The sequence below is a fragment of the Meriones unguiculatus genome, chromosome 1, assembly GCF_030254825.1.
Source record: "Meriones unguiculatus strain TT.TT164.6M chromosome 1, Bangor_MerUng_6.1, whole genome shotgun sequence".
Classification (NCBI taxonomy): domain Eukaryota; kingdom Metazoa; phylum Chordata; class Mammalia; order Rodentia; family Muridae; genus Meriones; species Meriones unguiculatus.
In genome coordinates, this window is record NC_083349.1 from 23094468 (window position 1) to 23111878 (window position 17411).

Below are 17411 nucleotides of genomic sequence, written 5' to 3' on the forward strand. Positions count from 1 at the left end.
GTAATTGAAAACAAACTTCTTCCCCACCCCCCCCACCCCCCCCACCTCAGTTCTCCAGTGCAGAAAAGGGAAGTGCTGCCCTGGGAAGCCAGCACTGGCCATGACTGATGCCTACTCTGACCCACAGGCCAGAGGGACCGTGCTAGACTGGCAGAGTGCCCTCCTTCCCCAGGGGCACCAGCAACAGTGGGGTATGAATGTCTCATGCCACTCCAGAGACAGGCATCACCTTCCAGGTCTGACTGCCACCCTGACTGGCCCTGTTGAGATTACAAATAAACAGCAACACAGCAACTTACTATCAGATGACTTAATTAGTGATATGCTTCTGCAAACACCCAAGGCTTGGGGACCAAATGACTGTCCCCCAAGAAAAATCACAGAATGGGGCTGTCTCCAAGCCCCAGATGACAGCTGTTTCCTCTGCACTAGCTCTCTTGTTCGCTCACTTTCCCTGGCAGCCCTTTGGAGAGGGAGGAAGGAGGAGGGAAGGAGACCCTCCTGGGAGGGTCTGGGCTTATGGGTCCCCTAGGTCTCCCACTCAGAAAGTCCCAGCCCAGGCCTGAGGGGAAGGAGGAAGAGTGCTCATTGCCAAACCACCCCTACCTCACCACCGGAAAAACCAACAACCCAAAACCCCAAAGGGAAGAGGATGCCAAATGTCTCGATGGGGAAGCATTTCACAAACGGGATGCTGGGTCTGTCCATGGCCTTGAATCTGTGAGTTCTCGCTGAGTCACCCGTGAAGCCTCTGGTGTTGAAACTGGTCCGGTGCCTTGTGCTGATTAATGAATTACAAATCCCCCACCCATGTGCACTCTCCCTGGTCACTGGGAAGAATGAAAACCCTTGTGAACTTGAGTGAGAAGCTGGGCCCCGGTGCCCTCTCCGCTCCTCAGGGGGCATTGTGAGCTGGTTAGTCACCTGCCCCAGTCCCTGGCGCCTCACTTAGCTCCAGCTTTTGGAAATGGGACAAGTGGCGGGACAATAGGCAAGGGGGGCGGTCAGCCCAGACAAAGGGCAGCAGGAAAAACACCATCACTTGCTTGGAGGCCAGCTTGCTGGCATTTGAGAGAATGTGTCATTGCATTTACTCAAGTGGGAGGGGGAGGAGAGGTTAGAAATGAAGAGGCAGAGGTAGGGTGGGCACCGGGACCCTAAACCCGGCAGGGAGCAGAGGGAAGGAGGCCAGTATGCCCTGGCCCACACCAAGAGCGAAGCCACACCAAGGCCAGCTCCCTCTCCAAGCTCTCAAGAGTTTGCAGAGGGACGATGCCCTCCCTGCCCCCTCCCCCAGGAGGCCTAGGGTGGTACCGTCAGCCTTGCCTCACCTCACCCCCCCCTCAGTGTTGTGGGAGGGAAAGGAGCCCCAGAAGCCCTCCCTTCCCTCCTCCCCCCTCTTCCCCCCACCCGGGGAGGGCTGCTACAATTTGTGGTTACAGCTTTACACGTCAGAAAAAAAAAAAAAAAAAGTTTGCAGAATGTCCCACACCGAAAAAAAAAATGCGAAACCCAGGGAAAAAAACCTGCGAGTGGGCCTGGCGGATGGGATTATTAAAGCTTCGCCGGAGCCGCGGCTCGCCCTCCCACTCCGCCAGCCTCTGGGAGAGGAGCCGCGCCCGGCCGGCCCGGCCCCCAGCCCCATGGACCTCCGAGCAGGTAGGAGCCAGGCGTCCGAGGCCTCGGCCTCTGCCCCCGCCCAGCAGCAGTGAGATCCGGTTCCCGTCCTCCTCCCCACCCTCGGAGCCCCAGCCCGGGGCCCGGCCGGGAAGCAGAGCTCCGGCTGGGGAGGTTCGGCCGGGCGCCCTCGAGAGGGGCCGGGTGGGGACGCGGCATTCCTGGAGTCCGCTCGGCGGAGCCGAGAGGTGGCCGAGAGCACGGCGGGGAGTCCGGGCGACCCTCAGACCTGGACGGACGGCCACCTGGAGCCGCGGCGAGGCGGGGTTCTGGAACCCGCGGACACAGAGCCCCTCGCCAGAGTCGGGGCGAGCGAGTCCGAGGCGGGCAGCGAGGGTGCGGGGAGGGGGGGACGCGGCGCGAGGGAGGAGGGGGCCAGCAGAGGAAGAGGGCGGGCGGGAGGCAGAGGGGGAGCCCGCGGCCGAGCAGCGGGAGGCGAGGGGAGGCCGACACCTCGGGCCGCGCGGAACTCCTTCCTCGGCCCGCGGGGAGGGGAGAAGGGCGCGCGAGGGGAGGGCGGAGGGCAGAGGAAGCCTGGCTGGGCCGGGCGGCCGGGCCGCGGGACTCCCGCTGCAACCGCCCGGGAGCCGGGGGCAGGTAGGGGCGGCCGGGGCCCCGGGCCCACGGTGGCCTGGGAGTGATTACTGCGGGAGGGCGCTGTGGGGGGAGACGCAGCCCGGCTGGACCTAGCAGGGAAGAGTGCGTCCGCGGCCCGGGAGCGTGAGAGCTGCCGCAGCCCCCTCGAGCGACTGCCTGGCCAGGCGGCCGGTGGCAGGAGGGCGGGCCGGGCGGAGAGAGGACGCGCCGGAGCGGGCAATGGCTCAGCCGAGCCCCGAAGCCCGGCGCCCGGACCCCGCCTCCGCCCCCGCCGCCGCCGCCGCCGCCGCCGCCGGGAAGGGAGCGGACGGGGGCGGGGCGGGGCCGGGGGCGCCGGGGCCACACAAGGGGAAGGCGCCACCGCTGCCGGGAGGGTCCGAGAGCGAGAGGTCACGGCTGAGAAGGTAGGGCCAGCCAACTGCCGACTCTCGCCGCCGCAGTTCTCGGGGCTGAGCCCCTCGAGTAAGGTTCGCGCAGCTCCTCCGGAGTGCCCACACCCATGCTCTCACCTATCTCTCTATTACTCTGGGCTCCGAGAGGCTTCCTTTCGGGAGACCCCCGACCCCTCTGCTCTCCAGAGCCCAGCGGCAGGAAGAACCTGCCAAAAGAGGAAGGAGGGCAGACGGAGGATGTGTGGCAGCGTAGTCCGACACTTAGAGACTAGAGGTGGGGAGCATCAGGCGCGCGCTTCTCTCTGCCCGAGTCTGACCTGGGAAATCTCTGGCTTTCAGTGTCCCTGACAGGTATCAGCCTCAGTCTGGTACATACTGCCATCCCGTCCGCCCGCACCACGGGAAACAAGTTCTTATCCCCTAACCGAGAAGGTGTACTCCTCTAGCTCTCGTGTCCTGTGATCACACTTCCAGGCAGAGGAGGAACAACTAGAAATGGCAGCCACTGTCACTGGGCAGCCCCACAAGTGTCTGCTGACTGGAGGAATGGGCCCCCGACTGCACACTGAAGGTTTCCAATTCACACTTCTGCAAGCCACCCCTCTACACTAGCTACTGATTCCTGACACTTCACATTCCTCCCCATAATCCCACCTGCCTGTTCACACCCTGGCTCCCGCACACTGCACACTCTCCAGCCCCTCCCACACCCCTCTGTATGCTCTTGACCACAACGCCCTTTCCAGTTCACCCACACACAAGCTCTGGAGTATTTCCTTCACCACCGCCCCCTCCCCTGGCGCTGCAGTGGGCTGCTCAGCCGTGTGGCTGTGGCTTCACTCTCATCTCCCAGAGTACACCAAGAGCCCTCTTGTGGCACAGCAGAGCAGCTTTTCCCTCAGCCTAAGCGCAACTCATGGGTTGACTTCACAAGGAAAGGACTTTCTTGCTTCTGCATCTTTCCCTGACCCCAGTTTCTTCTATGTTTTGGATTAGAAGGGAAGAGAAAGGGGAAAATGGGAATGTTGGAAAGGACACAGAGATGGAGCCCCACAGGATTCAGCTGGGAGGAACTTTAGCAAGCACAGTGCAATCTCCTTATGGAAGCCCATTGGCACAACATGGGTTCATGGCCGAGCTAGGTCTCCTGACTTCCAGGCCCACCTTCCCAGGAATGCTCCCATTCCATTCCTCACCAGCCTTGGGGGAAGGGAACCCGAGAAGGCAGATGTGAAGGAAGGAAGGAACAGAAGGGGGCAGCCAGTCTTGAGGATGGAAAGACTAGGTTTCGAGGGCCTTTCTCTGGGTAGGACCCCTGCACCTCACTACTTCTTAGGCTACTTCCTCCAGCTCCCCTCAATGGACTCTTCCAAAGTCACCCAGATGCTAGTTCTGATCTGCACAGAGAGCACGACCTTTCCTTCTGGTTCCCATATTTAGCCTAGACTACAGGCCTTCTGGACTCAACATCTAGGACTTACAGCTGTTAGTCCCTAGTCCCAGGTGCAGTCTCCCTGATCTACCCTGGACATCTGCACTGCTGAGCCCCCCACCCTCACTCGAGGGTGGTCAGCCTGTGGGATGGGCCAGGAGCTGAAGGCCTGTGTGTGTAGCGTGTGGGGGTGGCCCTTGGTTGTGTGTGTGTGTGTTCATGAGGGGGCCTGGTTTCCCAGGGCCCAGGGATCTGGATGGAATTAGGGGCTGGCCCTGGCAGGGGCCAGGATGGGGAGTGTAGGGGTGCTGGAGCAGGAAACGTGAGCTGCGCTCATTAGCCCCTCACGTGCTCAGCCGGATTTATAAACACAAGTAGAAGGGGATGTAAACAATCAGTGGGCAGCAGCCAGAGGCAGAGCTGGGACTGGGGACCAAGGCTGGGGGATGGGTCTGGGATGCAGCCTGATGGTAGCCTCCACCTGCATACCATGAGCTGGAGAGGAAAGCCAAGAGCTGGGCTCTAGCAATCTGCCCCTGGGCACTGGGAGCCTCGGGCTCAGCGCTCACACTGAGCTCAGGTGTCCATGCCTTCCAGCTTGGCTGCCTGAGATATGGGTACATCTTGCCCAAGATCAGAGCTGCCATAGGACAGAGCAGAGCCCTTTACTTCACCTGCCCTTTCTCCTCTGCTGACCTCTGCTCTGATCCCTACGACTCCCGACTCCCATGTGCTTCTTTCTGCTTCTCTCTAGGACTGGCCAGTAGGCTCCTTCTGTTCTCCTGTGTCCCCCACCCCCCAGCCTGCAGTGACACGGTTACCTCAGAACTGAAATATTCCTGGAAACACCGGCCTGGTCTGGTTAATTTCATGAGCCGTTTTTCTGCCCAGATGACTTAGCTTTTGTTTATCCAAAGGCTTTCCCCCCCCTGTTGTCCCAGTGTAAGGAGCTCTTCTCCCCAGGGATGTCCCACAGGGCCCAGGAAGGGAGGGGGAGACATGCTTCAGGCTGGGCTCCTGACTGTACCTCCTGTTATGGGACAGACAGAGCCTAGTCCAGGATTTTCTGGATGACAGGGCTGCCTCCGGCAGGGTGGGGTGAAAAGGCCAGCCAAGCCTCTACTTTCTGCTTTGGCAGGACTTTGGCAATGCCACTAACTTCCAGCAAAGGCATACTCCATCCTAAAAGCTGTCTTGAGGCTGGAAGAGCCACTTATCATGGTCTCTCAAACTAACCCTTCATGATACCCACAGGGTCCTACAAGGGGCTTAGCCACATGCTCAGGGCTGAGTACAGAGGAGGAGGACTTGGACATATTTGGAGATTCAATGATCAAGGACTAGAAAGGAAAAACAGTCAGGTAAGAAGTAGAGAAAGGACCAGGGAAGGAACACTGGCTACAGATAAAAGAGAGAAAAGTGGAGCCTGTTTGCCCAGGAAGCAGTTAAGTGTCTGACCCTGCTGTCTGAAAACACATGTGAACTTACACATATGTGTACGTGTGCATGTGTGTGCACTGGAGCTCACACACACACACACACACACACACACTCAGCAAAGATCCTTTCATTCCAAAGACCAGGGTTCCTATGCTCCACCTGCAGAGCTAGCTAGCCAGCTAGTCAAGCACCTGCTAATCTGCCCTGAGTGTTTGTGCCATAGCAAAAAGCCTCAGCTGCCTCCTGTATTCTCAATGTGATAGACCCTCTAAAGCCCTAAAGACTGAGCATTATGACAGACTCTAACCCTAATCTAGTCTTCATGCCTTCTTAACGCCACACCCTATCCGGTGTCTGAATACAGTCAGGTTGTTAAGCCGATCCACTTGTTTCTATGAAACATGTCATTATAGAAAAATCTGGAAGTATGAAATGTAAACTAGAGGAAAGAAACCACTTGATCTCATACCTATCTAAGCTTACAATCCAAAATAGCCCTGCTTTTTGTGACATGCCAAACACCATTCTATCTGATGTGTAAAGCAACAAATTCACAGATCTTGAAGGCAAACCTTCTGCTTGCCCAGACCTAACCACAACCCCCTCCTGGACTCAAATCTCAACCACACTCATTCAACCAAATCCCAAATCTAAATTCATCTGAAATGTTAAGACTAACCTAGTCCTCAAGTCTAACTTAGCCCATTGGTAATTATACTCCTACCCTGACCTAGCCCAGATAGGCACTGATTTTGATCTTGGACCTCACCTAAAAAGCCATTTAGAAAAGCACGTTTCCCACCTGACTGTGGCCCTTTTCCCAGCCTCAACTCCTGGCTTCTGGGACTCAAACTCTCTGCTTTCTTTTGTGGCTCAGCCCGCCTCTTCAGACTCTCCTCTTTCTGCTTGATGCTCTCCCAGTAAAGATAGGCAGGACACCGGCAAGGCCTGTTGGTGCAAGCCCAGCATCCCTGCTACTCGGGAGGCTGAAGCAGGTGGATCCTAAGTTCAAGTAGCTTGGGAGACTTAGGGGGACCCTGTCTCAAAAAACAGAGAAGGGCTGGGGCTACAGTCAGGTGTTAGAACACTTGCCTGCATGAACAGGCCCTGGGTTTAATCCTAGCGCTACTGGAAAAAGAAGTGGAGGAAATCAAACTTGTACATTGCTACTAAGGGGAATGCTATGTCCTCTTATACTTCAACTAACCCCATCCTCCCCTCACAACACCCAGAAAACACCCTAGAGTACACCGCCACTTCTCATCCACCAACCATCTTGGACCCTTCAGCTTGACCTAGGCTGTGGAACCTTGGCTTTTCACTCTTGCACAGGGCTCACTGCGCGCAACTTGCCAGAGCTAACATATGCCATATCTCCACCCCCTAGTTCCTGCGGCAGTGGGACTAGTTCCTGCAAGGCATGGAGAAGACGCCGGGATACAACTGGGACTCCAGTGTATTGATACAAAGTCCCTAAAGCCTGGCCTGCCCCTCTGGGTACACACATGCATACATATTTGGCACATATAGGGACATACATGCCAAAGACTTTTAGCTGACAGATGCAGTCAAGTATCTACTGATAGACATGAATGCCAGGACTTACATACTCCCACATACACTCCTGGACCAGCAGTGTTCCCCTCCCTTCCTCCCCCTCCCCCTCCCATCTGGTCTCTCACCCCCCTTCCTAGCCCAAGGTGGGGACAGACACCTGAGGGGCTGCCCGCTGTTCCCCACTTGGGCCAGGGCCCTCCCTAATACTTCTTAACCACCCTGTCCACAGGGGACTCGTGGGGGATGCTAGCTTGCCTATGCGCAGTGCTGTGGCACCTCCCTGCAGTGCCAGCTCTTAATCGCACGGGAGATCCAGGCCCTGGCCCCTCCATCCAGAAAACCTATGACCTCACCCGCTACCTGGAGCACCAACTCCGCAGCTTGGCTGGGACCTACGTGAGTATCCTGTTTACTTTGGTCACTTGGCAAAGTGGGGGGTAGAGGCTTTGGGGAAGGGAGGGCATGGTGCAGGGGTCTTGATGAATGATGGGGTGATGGGAGATCCTTTGGGTCAACACAGTGTCTCCATCTGGCCTATCTCCTGCCCTTCCCTCTCAGGTGCTCCCCCCATCCTGGCCCCAGGACTAGGCATGTGGGCAGGCCTCGAACCCGCCTTGGCCCATTGCCCCATTGGCTGCCAGCCCAGTTGCCTGCCTCCCCCTGGGGGCTGGGGAAGTCTCCTCTGTTTACACCGTGTTGTGGTGTCTCTTGCAAGGGTGGGGCTGGGTGGGGACAGAGGGGCCCCACCTTCTATGCTTGTGTTCCAGCTCGCCTCTTCCCCCAGACCTGGGGCCCTGTTGTTCTAGACCCATGGGCCTCCCTCTGTCTGCCTCACCCATCCTTCACAGGCCTCTTAGGGGGTCGGAGGAGGGGTCTACAAAGAATCTAGGGCAGTCATGGCAAGGGGTTCAGGATGTGGAGGGTGGTTACGCCAGAAGAATTTGTGGGTAGTCCAGAGATATTCCTAGAGCCCAGGAGAGAAGGAAAGAGGATTGGAGGCGCTGAGGACCATGGGGAACAGGCCCCTCTTCCCGTGTTCCTCTTCCACATCCCAGACCCCACTCCTGAGCCAGGGAAGAAAAAGGGAGGAGGGTGGCGGGGGAGCTGGCTCCAGCCCCAGGATACACCGAGGAAATTAGTTTGTCTCTGTGCTTGTCAGAGTGTGAGCCTCCCCCTGGGCCCTTGCCTACCCCAGGCCTCGCCCCTCTTCTTTTCCCTCCCAGTTGCACATCTCCCACATCCCCTTCCCTGGGCCTCAGGCTGTTCCCCTGAGGCATTGGCAAGGGCTTTGCCCTCTTCCCTATGCTGTACTGCCTTCCATGCCCTTCCTCCTATCCTCTCTTGAGATTTCCTCAGTTTCTTCCTTTTACAGCTCTGCTTCTAGCAACTGAATCCTCTTCTTTGGGGTGTTGGTGAGTACATTATAATCCCTTGCCCCGTTGGCTTGAGGGATGGGGCCTGTTGAAGAGGAGTTCTGGTGTCACCAGATCCCTTTGCCTTTGATGCTGGCTGGTTTCCCTGTGCAGAAAACTTCTGCTTGAGTCTGCTACCCTTTCTAGTTCCGACCCTTTCTCTCCTGACTTCCTCTGCCAGATTTCTTGAAGGAGTCGTCTACACCCTCAGTCTCCACTTCCTCTCCACCTACTCATTTCTTAACCCCCTGCAATCTGGCTTCCAGGCCACGGCAACCGTCTGTCCCAGATCATCAGGCACCTCCTTCTCACCAAACCCGACAGCATTTTCCACGGCTCACTTTCATGTTCTGCAACTGCCCTGCGGACCTCTGCTGCCTTCCTGAGCTCTTCCCTGGCCTGCACTCTCAGGGGCCACCTTCTACCTCTCCAGCCTGGCCTCCTGGCTCCTCGGGCTCCTCTTCTTCTCTGCCCTGCCCTATGGTGGGCACTCTCCGCCCAGCCAATCAGCACGTCCTTCCTGAGTGGCTCCTTCGTGGTTTTCTCTTTCCACACCTGTCCATAGGTGTGCTTCACCTGTCACCTCCATGCAAATGACACACTTGCTGGAAAAACTCAGGAGGTCTGTGAACAGAGGCCTCCATGTCAGGGGGCAAGAGCAATAGAAGCTTTGAGAGGAGGTCCCTCTCTGGTGGCGAGCTGGCAGCTCTGCTCTCCTCCTTCCCCATCGCCCTCTCCTTTTCACAGCTGAACTACCTGGGGCCCCCCTTCAACGAGCCTGACTTCAATCCTCCTCGGTTGGGGGCAGAGACTCTGCCCAGGGCCACCGTCAACTTGGAAGTGTGGCGAAGCCTCAATGACAAGCTGCGGCTGACCCAGAACTATGAGGCCTACAGCCACCTCCTGTGCTACTTACGTGGCCTCAACCGTCAAGCTGCCACAGCTGAACTTCGGCGCAGTCTAGCACATTTCTGTACCAGTCTCCAGGGTCTGCTAGGCAGCATTGCAGGTGTCATGGCAGCTCTTGGCTACCCACTGCCCCAGCCTCTGCCAGGGACTGAGCCAGCCTGGGCCCCTGGCCCTGCCCACAGTGACTTCCTCCAGAAGATGGATGACTTCTGGCTGCTGAAGGAGCTGCAGACCTGGTTGTGGCGCTCAGCCAAGGACCTGAACCGGCTGAAGAAGAAGATGCAGCCTCCGGTGGCGCCAGCTACCCTGCACCTGGAGGCCCACGGCTTCTGATCTCTGACCCTTAACACTCCCACCCCCATCCCCAGTCAGCTGTGCCTCCATTCTGGGGTGAAAAAACCTGAGTACCAACATTTGTTGAGCCGGGAAACAGACAGTGGGAGCTCTGCCCTCCTTACCCTTGGATGGGAAGTGTAGGCGTGTAGCTTGATAAGCCCTGTCTCCTGACTAGCTCCCGGGGTCCTAGGGTCTGGGAAGAAGGTGCAGTGGGTACCACCCTGTTAACACAGAGGTAGCACTTGAGGGAGCTGAATGGCTCAGGTGGCTGTAAAGGCTCTCCCTCCTGCTTTCTGCTTGCCACTTGCCAGTACTCACTCAGTTCCTCATGTGGCACTTGCAGAAGCACACCTGAAGGGCATGGGTGGGGGCCACTGTAGCATGTGCCTTGCTGGGGTAAAGACTCTTGGCTTCCCTCCCTCTCCTTGGATGGGTGTTGCTCCCCTACCCCAATAACTACATATCCTGTTCAGGAAGCAAGGCAACCAGTCTAAAGAAGAGTGTGATAGAAGGTGGAGGGGGTGGGGCTATGCCGGAGGTAGCCTAGAAACCAGATGTAATATTAAAAGAAAAGGCCAGGGACAGACCAGCCCCAGCAGTCACCAAGGCAATTGGTGGCACAGGGCGGGAAGCAAAGCCATGTTGAGCATCAGGACCTTGCCTTGAATTTTCTTGCCGGCATCTCGGTGCCTCCTCTCTGCCCCCTTTCCCAGGGTATCTGTGGTTGCCTGGGCTGGGGAGGGCAGCCATAGCCACAGCCACAGGGTTTCCTGAAAGTTTACATTGCAGTAGCATTGTGGGGTGAGGGGGATGGCTCCCTCAGGCTCTATCCCCAGCCCACCCACTCATGACTCTAATTTTGTTGTATTAATATTTATTTATTTGGAGATGTTATTTATTAGATTATATTTATTGCAGAATTTCTATTCTTGTATTAACAAATAAAATGCTTTCCCCAGATCGTGGACTCTTTCCCAGCTGGCAATCTTCCTGGGGTATGTTGCTGGTGATCCTAGCCCTGCCTGCTGGGGTTCTTATTGTCTCTTTATACCATAGAGGTACAGAGGACTTGAGGTACAGGCGCTTTCTGCTGGCCCTGGAGCAACACAGACTCCTGGAACCCATCCACTCCTTCGCCATACCCACAATGCCTTGGTCTTCCCAGATAAATGTGTGTGTTTCATGGTGTCTGTCAGTCTTCCTTGTCTCTGGACTGCTTTACTAGTGTCCCAGATTTGTCTGGCCTCAAATTTCTCCGCTCTAGCTCAACCTGCACTTGGTGGGGAGAACTGTTATGTTCCTCTCTGACTAACTAATCACTAACCCCTGACATTGAGTTCCAAGCTTTCCCAGGCTCCTGTAAGTGGCTGCCTGCTGGGGCCTTCATCTCACTCTTTTTCTCCCAGGCAGGGTGATGGACAGCAGCCAGTGTTCTTTACCCTATGAGTTCGTTTCCCTCCAATGTGAAAGCCTATTTGGGGAGAGAATACTTTCTGGACTGTAAGAGAATGGGATAGATGGGAGGGATAATCTGAACAACAGTCTCATTTTATGGCCTGTTAGCTGGATAACTTTAGAGAAACTTTTCTAGTCGTTGGTTTCTCTCTCTGTAAAGTGGGGATAATTAGATATCTTTAGGCAATTGTTGGAGAGGGCAATAGAGATATTAAAGGTACTTGGCTATAGCAGCAACCATTGTAGTAATTACAGATTAGTTGGGACAAATCCCTGTGTCATGACATACTAGTTGTGAGCTTCTGGGCAAATTAATGGGTTAATTGTTCCCAGGAAACACATGGATATTTTATGAGAGCCTCCTAGAGAGAATGCCTTAAGCAAGGAAGTAACAAATGATGGTAGTGCTGGTCAGTTGACAGATACTTTAAAGACCTAATTACCTGTCCTTCACCGTGCTGGCTGGGTATATTGAAACCAAAAGAAGACTCAGACCTAACTTGGCACCTGCCCTTGTGGAATTTGCAATCTACTTGGGAAGAAAGAGCAGCTTCCTGAAATAATGTCTAGAAGCCCAATTACATGATGTAGTGGACAAGCAAGTTCATGAGCCCTAGGAAAGGGTGAGGTGAGAGTGTAAGCAGAGGAGTTTCTGATTGTCTATGGACTAGCCTCAGCATTATGCCCTAAGTCAGCTGGCCCAAGTGGAACATACTGCTTCTATGGGCTGAGACATCTGTCCAGACACTCAGAATACGCTGCCCCTTTGCCTAATAAGACACACTAGAAAGGGCATCAGGCTTTCTCTACACACATGCAAAATATATCTTGGCCTGTGATATGCAAATCATTAAGCAAGGAGCAGTGAGGAAGACAATAAGGAAAGCAAGGGTCCTGTCTTGTCAGAGTTCAGGAGATCATGCAGTATTAGCTGATAAGTTTTTTAAGGCTCCAAGTTGTCCTCTTTAACATTTTTCCTCCTCTCTCCCTTTGTTCCTTTTCTCCCTCATCCTCCCTCCTCTTTTTTTCCTCTCCTTTCCCCCTCCTCTTCCTTCTCCTTCCCCCTCCCCAGCTTTTTTTCTCATTCTATAGCCTAGGCTGCCTTTAAACTTGGCAATTCTCTTGCCCTGACCTCTGCAGTGCTAGGTTAAAGAGTGGACACTACCACATTCTGCTCTTTCCTTCTTTGCTCTGTGCTGGCACCCAGCTCAGGCTCCAACCTAAAGGTGTTTTGTGCATGCATTCTGTAAGTGTGGAACAAAAAAATCTAGAAAATGGAGCAGGAAGACTTCCCATAAATGTTAGGATATGGTGAAGCAGATCTGCTTACATGTAGAAAGACCTGGGCAATGGGCCAGGGAGATGGCTCGGTGGGTAACTGTGCCTGCTGCCAGGCCAAACCACCTGAGTTTGATCCCTGGAACCCACAGGACAGAAGAAGAGAACCAATACATACTAAGAAAGGTAGGAAGTCAAGCAGGCAGACCCATCAAATGTAAGTTTAGGGCAGAGAGCCGTGCCTCATGGGTGAGAGGTGTCGGCTGTGGGGAAGCAGCAGCGCGAAAGCACTGGTGCGTGTAGTGCCTGGCCTGCAGCAAGTGCTCAGCACACCTGCTGCTTAAAGTCACAGCACAGATTCAGTACCATTTTCAGAGAGCAGGAAGAGTTTGGACCGGCAGAGATGGGGCAAGACACAACTAAGTCTCCTTTTCAGGCGCAAAGTATTTTGAGGCCAGGCTCCAGGATTGCTTAGTCATGCGTCCAGATAATGTTCAGCATAAGGCCTGACACAGTGAAGTCCTTGGCAATTTGATTTAAACTGATGTAAAAGAGTTTTGAAGAGTTTAGAAGTTGAGAGCGGATCAGCAGACTCATGCTCTGGAGGAACTGAGAGAAGAAAGTAGAGAACACACTAGTGTAGGCAGTTAAAAAACACAGGCAACTTGTTTTGAATATAGACCAGGCTTACCTAAAACTCAGTGATCCTCCTGCTTCAGTGTCCTAAGTGCTGGGATTATAGGCATGTGCCACCATGCACAACCCATAGGAATCTTTGAAATAGCAGGTGAGAGGCAGACAGCAAATTATGAATCCAAGAAAGATAGAGTGTAAAGAAAGCAGAAGTGAATACATATTCTCAGTGCCCTGTGCTTTACAATACAGGACACTGAGACACAGGTTGCAAGGAAAACTTATCATTTGTCTGTTTTCTTTTTTTTTTTTAATATTTTATTTGATTATTATTTATACAGTATTTTACCTGCATGTGTGTCTGCATATAGGCCTGCATGCCAGAAGAGGGCACCAGATCTCATTTTAGATGGTTATGAGCCACCCTATGGTTGCTGGGAATTGAACTTAGGACCTCTGGAAGTACAGCCAGTTCTCTGAGCCATTTTTCCAGCACCCCCCCCCCATTTGTCTGTTTTCAATAAAAGAGATCATGCTGGATATGGTGGCTTGCACCTTTAATCCCAGCACTCTGGGAGGCAGAGGCAGGTGGATCTCTGAGTTCGAGGATAGCCTGGTTTACAGAGTAAGTTCCAGGACAGCCAAGGCTACACAGAGAAACCCTGTCTCAAAAAAAACATACACACACACACACACACACACACACACACACACACGAGCACATGAGATATAAACATGCTGCTGCCAAATGTGGAGATTGGTAACTGAAGAGTGGAGTGGTTTGGGGTATAAACTGAAGAGATAAAAAACAGAGAGCCCAAAAGCTTGCTGAGCAGCCACAGGGAAGAACCAGGTGATCTTAGCAAACACATCTTTCTCGTGAATCCCATTTGTGACATTTCCTGCCAAGCCAGAAAGAGCTTGCCTGTACCCAGAGCCTCCTCAGTACTGGCTCTCAGCCTCCAGGAAGCTGCCTTCTCTCCTAAGTGTGGGGTTTTTGGTTCCTAGGCATCTTCTCCAACACTGGTGCATTTCCAAGCGTGGAAGACAACAGGGAGCTCTCCAATACACGTGTGCTCTCTGGAGAGGACAGGGGAGAAGTCATCCCCTCTCATCTCCACTCTCGCTCAGGACCTAGGACTTCTGGGGAGGGATCCAGGTGGTCTTGCTCTGCGCCTTGGTTTCTCAATACCTGGGCTTCCGACTCTAAGACCTTACTTAAGAGTTGTAACCTGCCAGCGCTCGAGAGATGGTTCAGTTGTTAAGAGCACATACTACTCTCCCAGAGGACCCAAGTCTGATTCACAGCACCCACAGAGTGGCTCACAATGGCCTGTAATTTCAGCTCCAGGGGGATCTAACGCCTTTGGCCTCTATGAGAACCCGCACTCATATGCTCATACCCCCACACAAGAAAGAAACAAGAACAAAACAAGCGAAACACCAAAAACTAGAGCCCTGAAGTGCTCTCTGAACCTATTCTCAATTGTGGCTACCAGGTAAGGCCACCACCCTAGCTTTATGTGTGAATTCCAGAGCTCCCCACATGAAGCATCTTCCAGGCTGGCCCTGCCTTTGTTCTTTCTGCTGCTTACTCTGCTTGCAGTGTATGACACAATGGCTCACAATTGCTCAACAGTTCCATTTCTAGCACCCTAGGGTCCCTCGTCTCTTGACTTTACCATGCCTGTCTTGCTGGTCCTCGGCCTTGGAAAATGCCCTCTCTTTACTATGCCTCCACCTCTTGCCTAAATGCACTGTCCCCTGAAGTCCTGTGTTCTGAGGGTTCGAAGGACTGAGTGGAGATGAGAGGGGATGACCTTCCCTCTTATCCTCTCCAGAGAGCACATGTATATTAGAAACCACACTGTCATCTTCCACGCTTAGAAATGCACCTATGTTAGAGAAGATGCACAGGAGATGAAACCCCACACCTAGAAGAGAAGGCAGCTTCCTGGAGGCTAAAGCCAATACTGAGGAGGCCCTGGGCAGAGGCAAATCACTATACCTCACCAGAGAATGACACAACATCCGGGACTCAGGGACCCCTCAGCAGCAAGGGAAGTCATTGTCACTCAAGCACCAATCTTATACAAACACATTCACCAGTTGGCACAGCCACAGCTACCCAAAATTGAGAAGGTCCTTTGTTTTCCTTAGCCTAGAGCACAAACATCAGCATTTTGGGGCCGGCTGCATTGTTCCCTCCGAGTTCTCCCTTCTCTGGAGCCAAAAGTGCCCCTGCCTCTGTCCTCTCAATTCTTGAGCTTTCTAACTCCGTCTAGTATCCAGATTTCCTAGCAGGGAACAAAACCTTTGCCAGCAGAGGGAGTAATTGTGAGAAAGCTTTGGGTCTGAGTCCTGGTCGTTTTTATCTTAACCTTTAGTTAGGGTCCTGAGCCTGGCTAGTTCAGAGATAACTTGGAGGTCCCTCCCCAATTTGCCTTAACCTCCAGGACGTGGCTCTTAGGAACTAATTAGGATCTCTTTCCTCCTGGACAAAGTCTGACACCTGGTGGCCACAGTGAGAGATGACTAGAAGGGTGTGGTTTCAAGTCTTCCCCAGAATTTCTTCAGAACTGTTGGCCCAGGTCAAAGGGGAGCTGACCAGAGCTGGTGTGGAAAGTTCATGGGCAGAACAGGCACAAGACCTAGGGAAAACTTCCTGTTCCTCTACCCTGTACACCCATGAAGCTCAGAACATACCAGGCTGAGGAGCTGTGTCTGAGGGGGTAGGCAGGGACTAGGAGGAGAGCCTAAAGAAATACGACATGGGAAAAGAATGAGGGCAGCAAAAGGAAGACGTTTGGGGGGCTCATCTGGCTGCCCAGGATCCCTGAGCTGGAATGGTTTTCAGTTCAGAGTGAGTAGCAGGGCCAGGGGCAGGGGGAGAGTTGCTAAGAAGAGGGAAAGAAATGGGATAGGTCTCACATTCCATTGAGCCCCATGCAGCAGGCTGCTCTCCTCTCTCTCTTCCACCTGGCCCATCTTCTCAGCCCTGCCTTGCTGTCTCCATATGGCCCATCTCAAACCTCAAACCGGGGAGAGAGGCTTTCAGGGTGTATAGTGTGAGTGTGTGTGTACGGTGCTGACCACACCTAAACCGCCAGACTTAAGCCAAGCTTCATCTGGGGTCCACTGGAACAGTCAGCAGTAAGTCTCATCCCCTGTGAGTCTCAGTTCTGGGCTTCTGTTCAAGTTGTTTGTTCTTCTGTTTCCACGGGGACTTGAACCTAGAAAGGCTTTAGGTATTTCCAAGGTGCATGACTAAACTCCTAGTTCCAGCACCAGCTTCTGAAGTCAGTGCTGGCCAAGGACACTTCCCATACAAGACAGAACTGAGCCCTCAATTCAGACCACCAGCCTTGTCTCCACTCTGAGAGCTGAACAACAATTTAGTGGATGGGCCCAGGAAGCTGCCTGTGTCAGGCAGAGTGTTCTAGGTAAGAAGGGAAAGAAGGTTAGGGAAGAAAGTTGGAAAACACCCAACGATAGGAGGCCAAGGGCTACTCAGTTCTCCAAACACCTTAGAGAACCATCGGATGCTGAGCAGGCCAGGATGGTCCCAGTGCTGACTGAGAGAAGAGAGCATGCTTCTTAGGGAGAGTTCCCTCACTAGAAGGCCAGTGCTAGGGTTTCTGCACTCGGGCGAACACTGGATCTCTAAGGGCTGACAGTGAGCTACCTGGACCTGAGCCTGGCAGAACTGGGGTGGGAGCTAGAGAAAGGGGAGACAGGTAGGGATGGCCCAGCCAGGATCCACAGAGCAGGTCAAGGTATCAGGGGCACCAAAGGAGAGAGGGGAATAGGCCCAGGCAGCAGTGGGAGCCGCTGTGGCCGCCCAGCGGCACACCCCATTTCACGCTTCCTGGGCGGTGGCAGGCCCCACGGCTATCAGCTTTCAGGGGTGGGAGGGCCGAGGAATGAGGAGGGGTCTGCCCCACCCATGGCTCTCTGCTCCCCCGGGGCTTCATGGGCTCAGGAAGTGGGTGCCACATATCTTTGGGAACAGCCTCAGAGTCCCTTTCTGAAGCTCTTTTAGGGAGGAATGGTCAGCCTCATAGAGCCTAGAAGCTAGCCCACTATAGAGCACTCTGCCTCACTAGACCTAATGCCTGAGCCTTTCCCTTCCTTGAAGGGAATCCTGGCGGTCCCCTCCCGAACTCTGCATGGCCCCTTCTCCTCAGAAGTGGGCCCTACTTGTCCAGGAGACAGATGGGAAGCAGGCCTGGGCCAACAACCCAAACAATGGGTCAGAGAAAGGCCTTATAGGTCTTCACAGTGTACCTACAG

The 17411-nt window shown here is 54.1% G+C and overlaps 2 protein-coding genes across 11 annotated transcripts in view; one reads left to right on the forward strand and one right to left on the reverse strand.

Moving 5' to 3' along the window:
- Rad9a (RAD9 checkpoint clamp component A) overlaps positions 1-17411 on the reverse strand; it is a 61597-nt gene that overhangs the window by 16904 nt on the left and 27282 nt on the right. The gene's annotated exons all lie outside the window — the stretch shown is intronic.
- On the forward strand, positions 1501-10712 carry Clcf1 (cardiotrophin like cytokine factor 1). 8 transcript variants are annotated; one of them, XM_021656206.2, is made up of 4 exons: positions 2546-4954; positions 5353-5459; positions 7325-7491; positions 9255-10712. In XM_021656206.2, the coding sequence occupies exons 3-4, from the start codon at positions 7339-7341 to the stop codon at positions 9747-9749; spliced, it is 648 nt and encodes a 215-aa protein (XP_021511881.1). In that variant the 5' UTR covers positions 2546-4954; positions 5353-5459; positions 7325-7338; the 3' UTR covers positions 9750-10712. The 8 variants fall into 8 exon arrangements, with proteins under 8 accessions (XP_021511880.2, XP_060239809.1, XP_060239802.1 ...); XM_021656205.2 differs by lacking the exons at positions 2546-4954; positions 5353-5459 and adding an exon at positions 1501-1659; XM_060383826.1 differs by lacking the exons at positions 2546-4954; positions 5353-5459 and adding an exon at positions 1722-2013.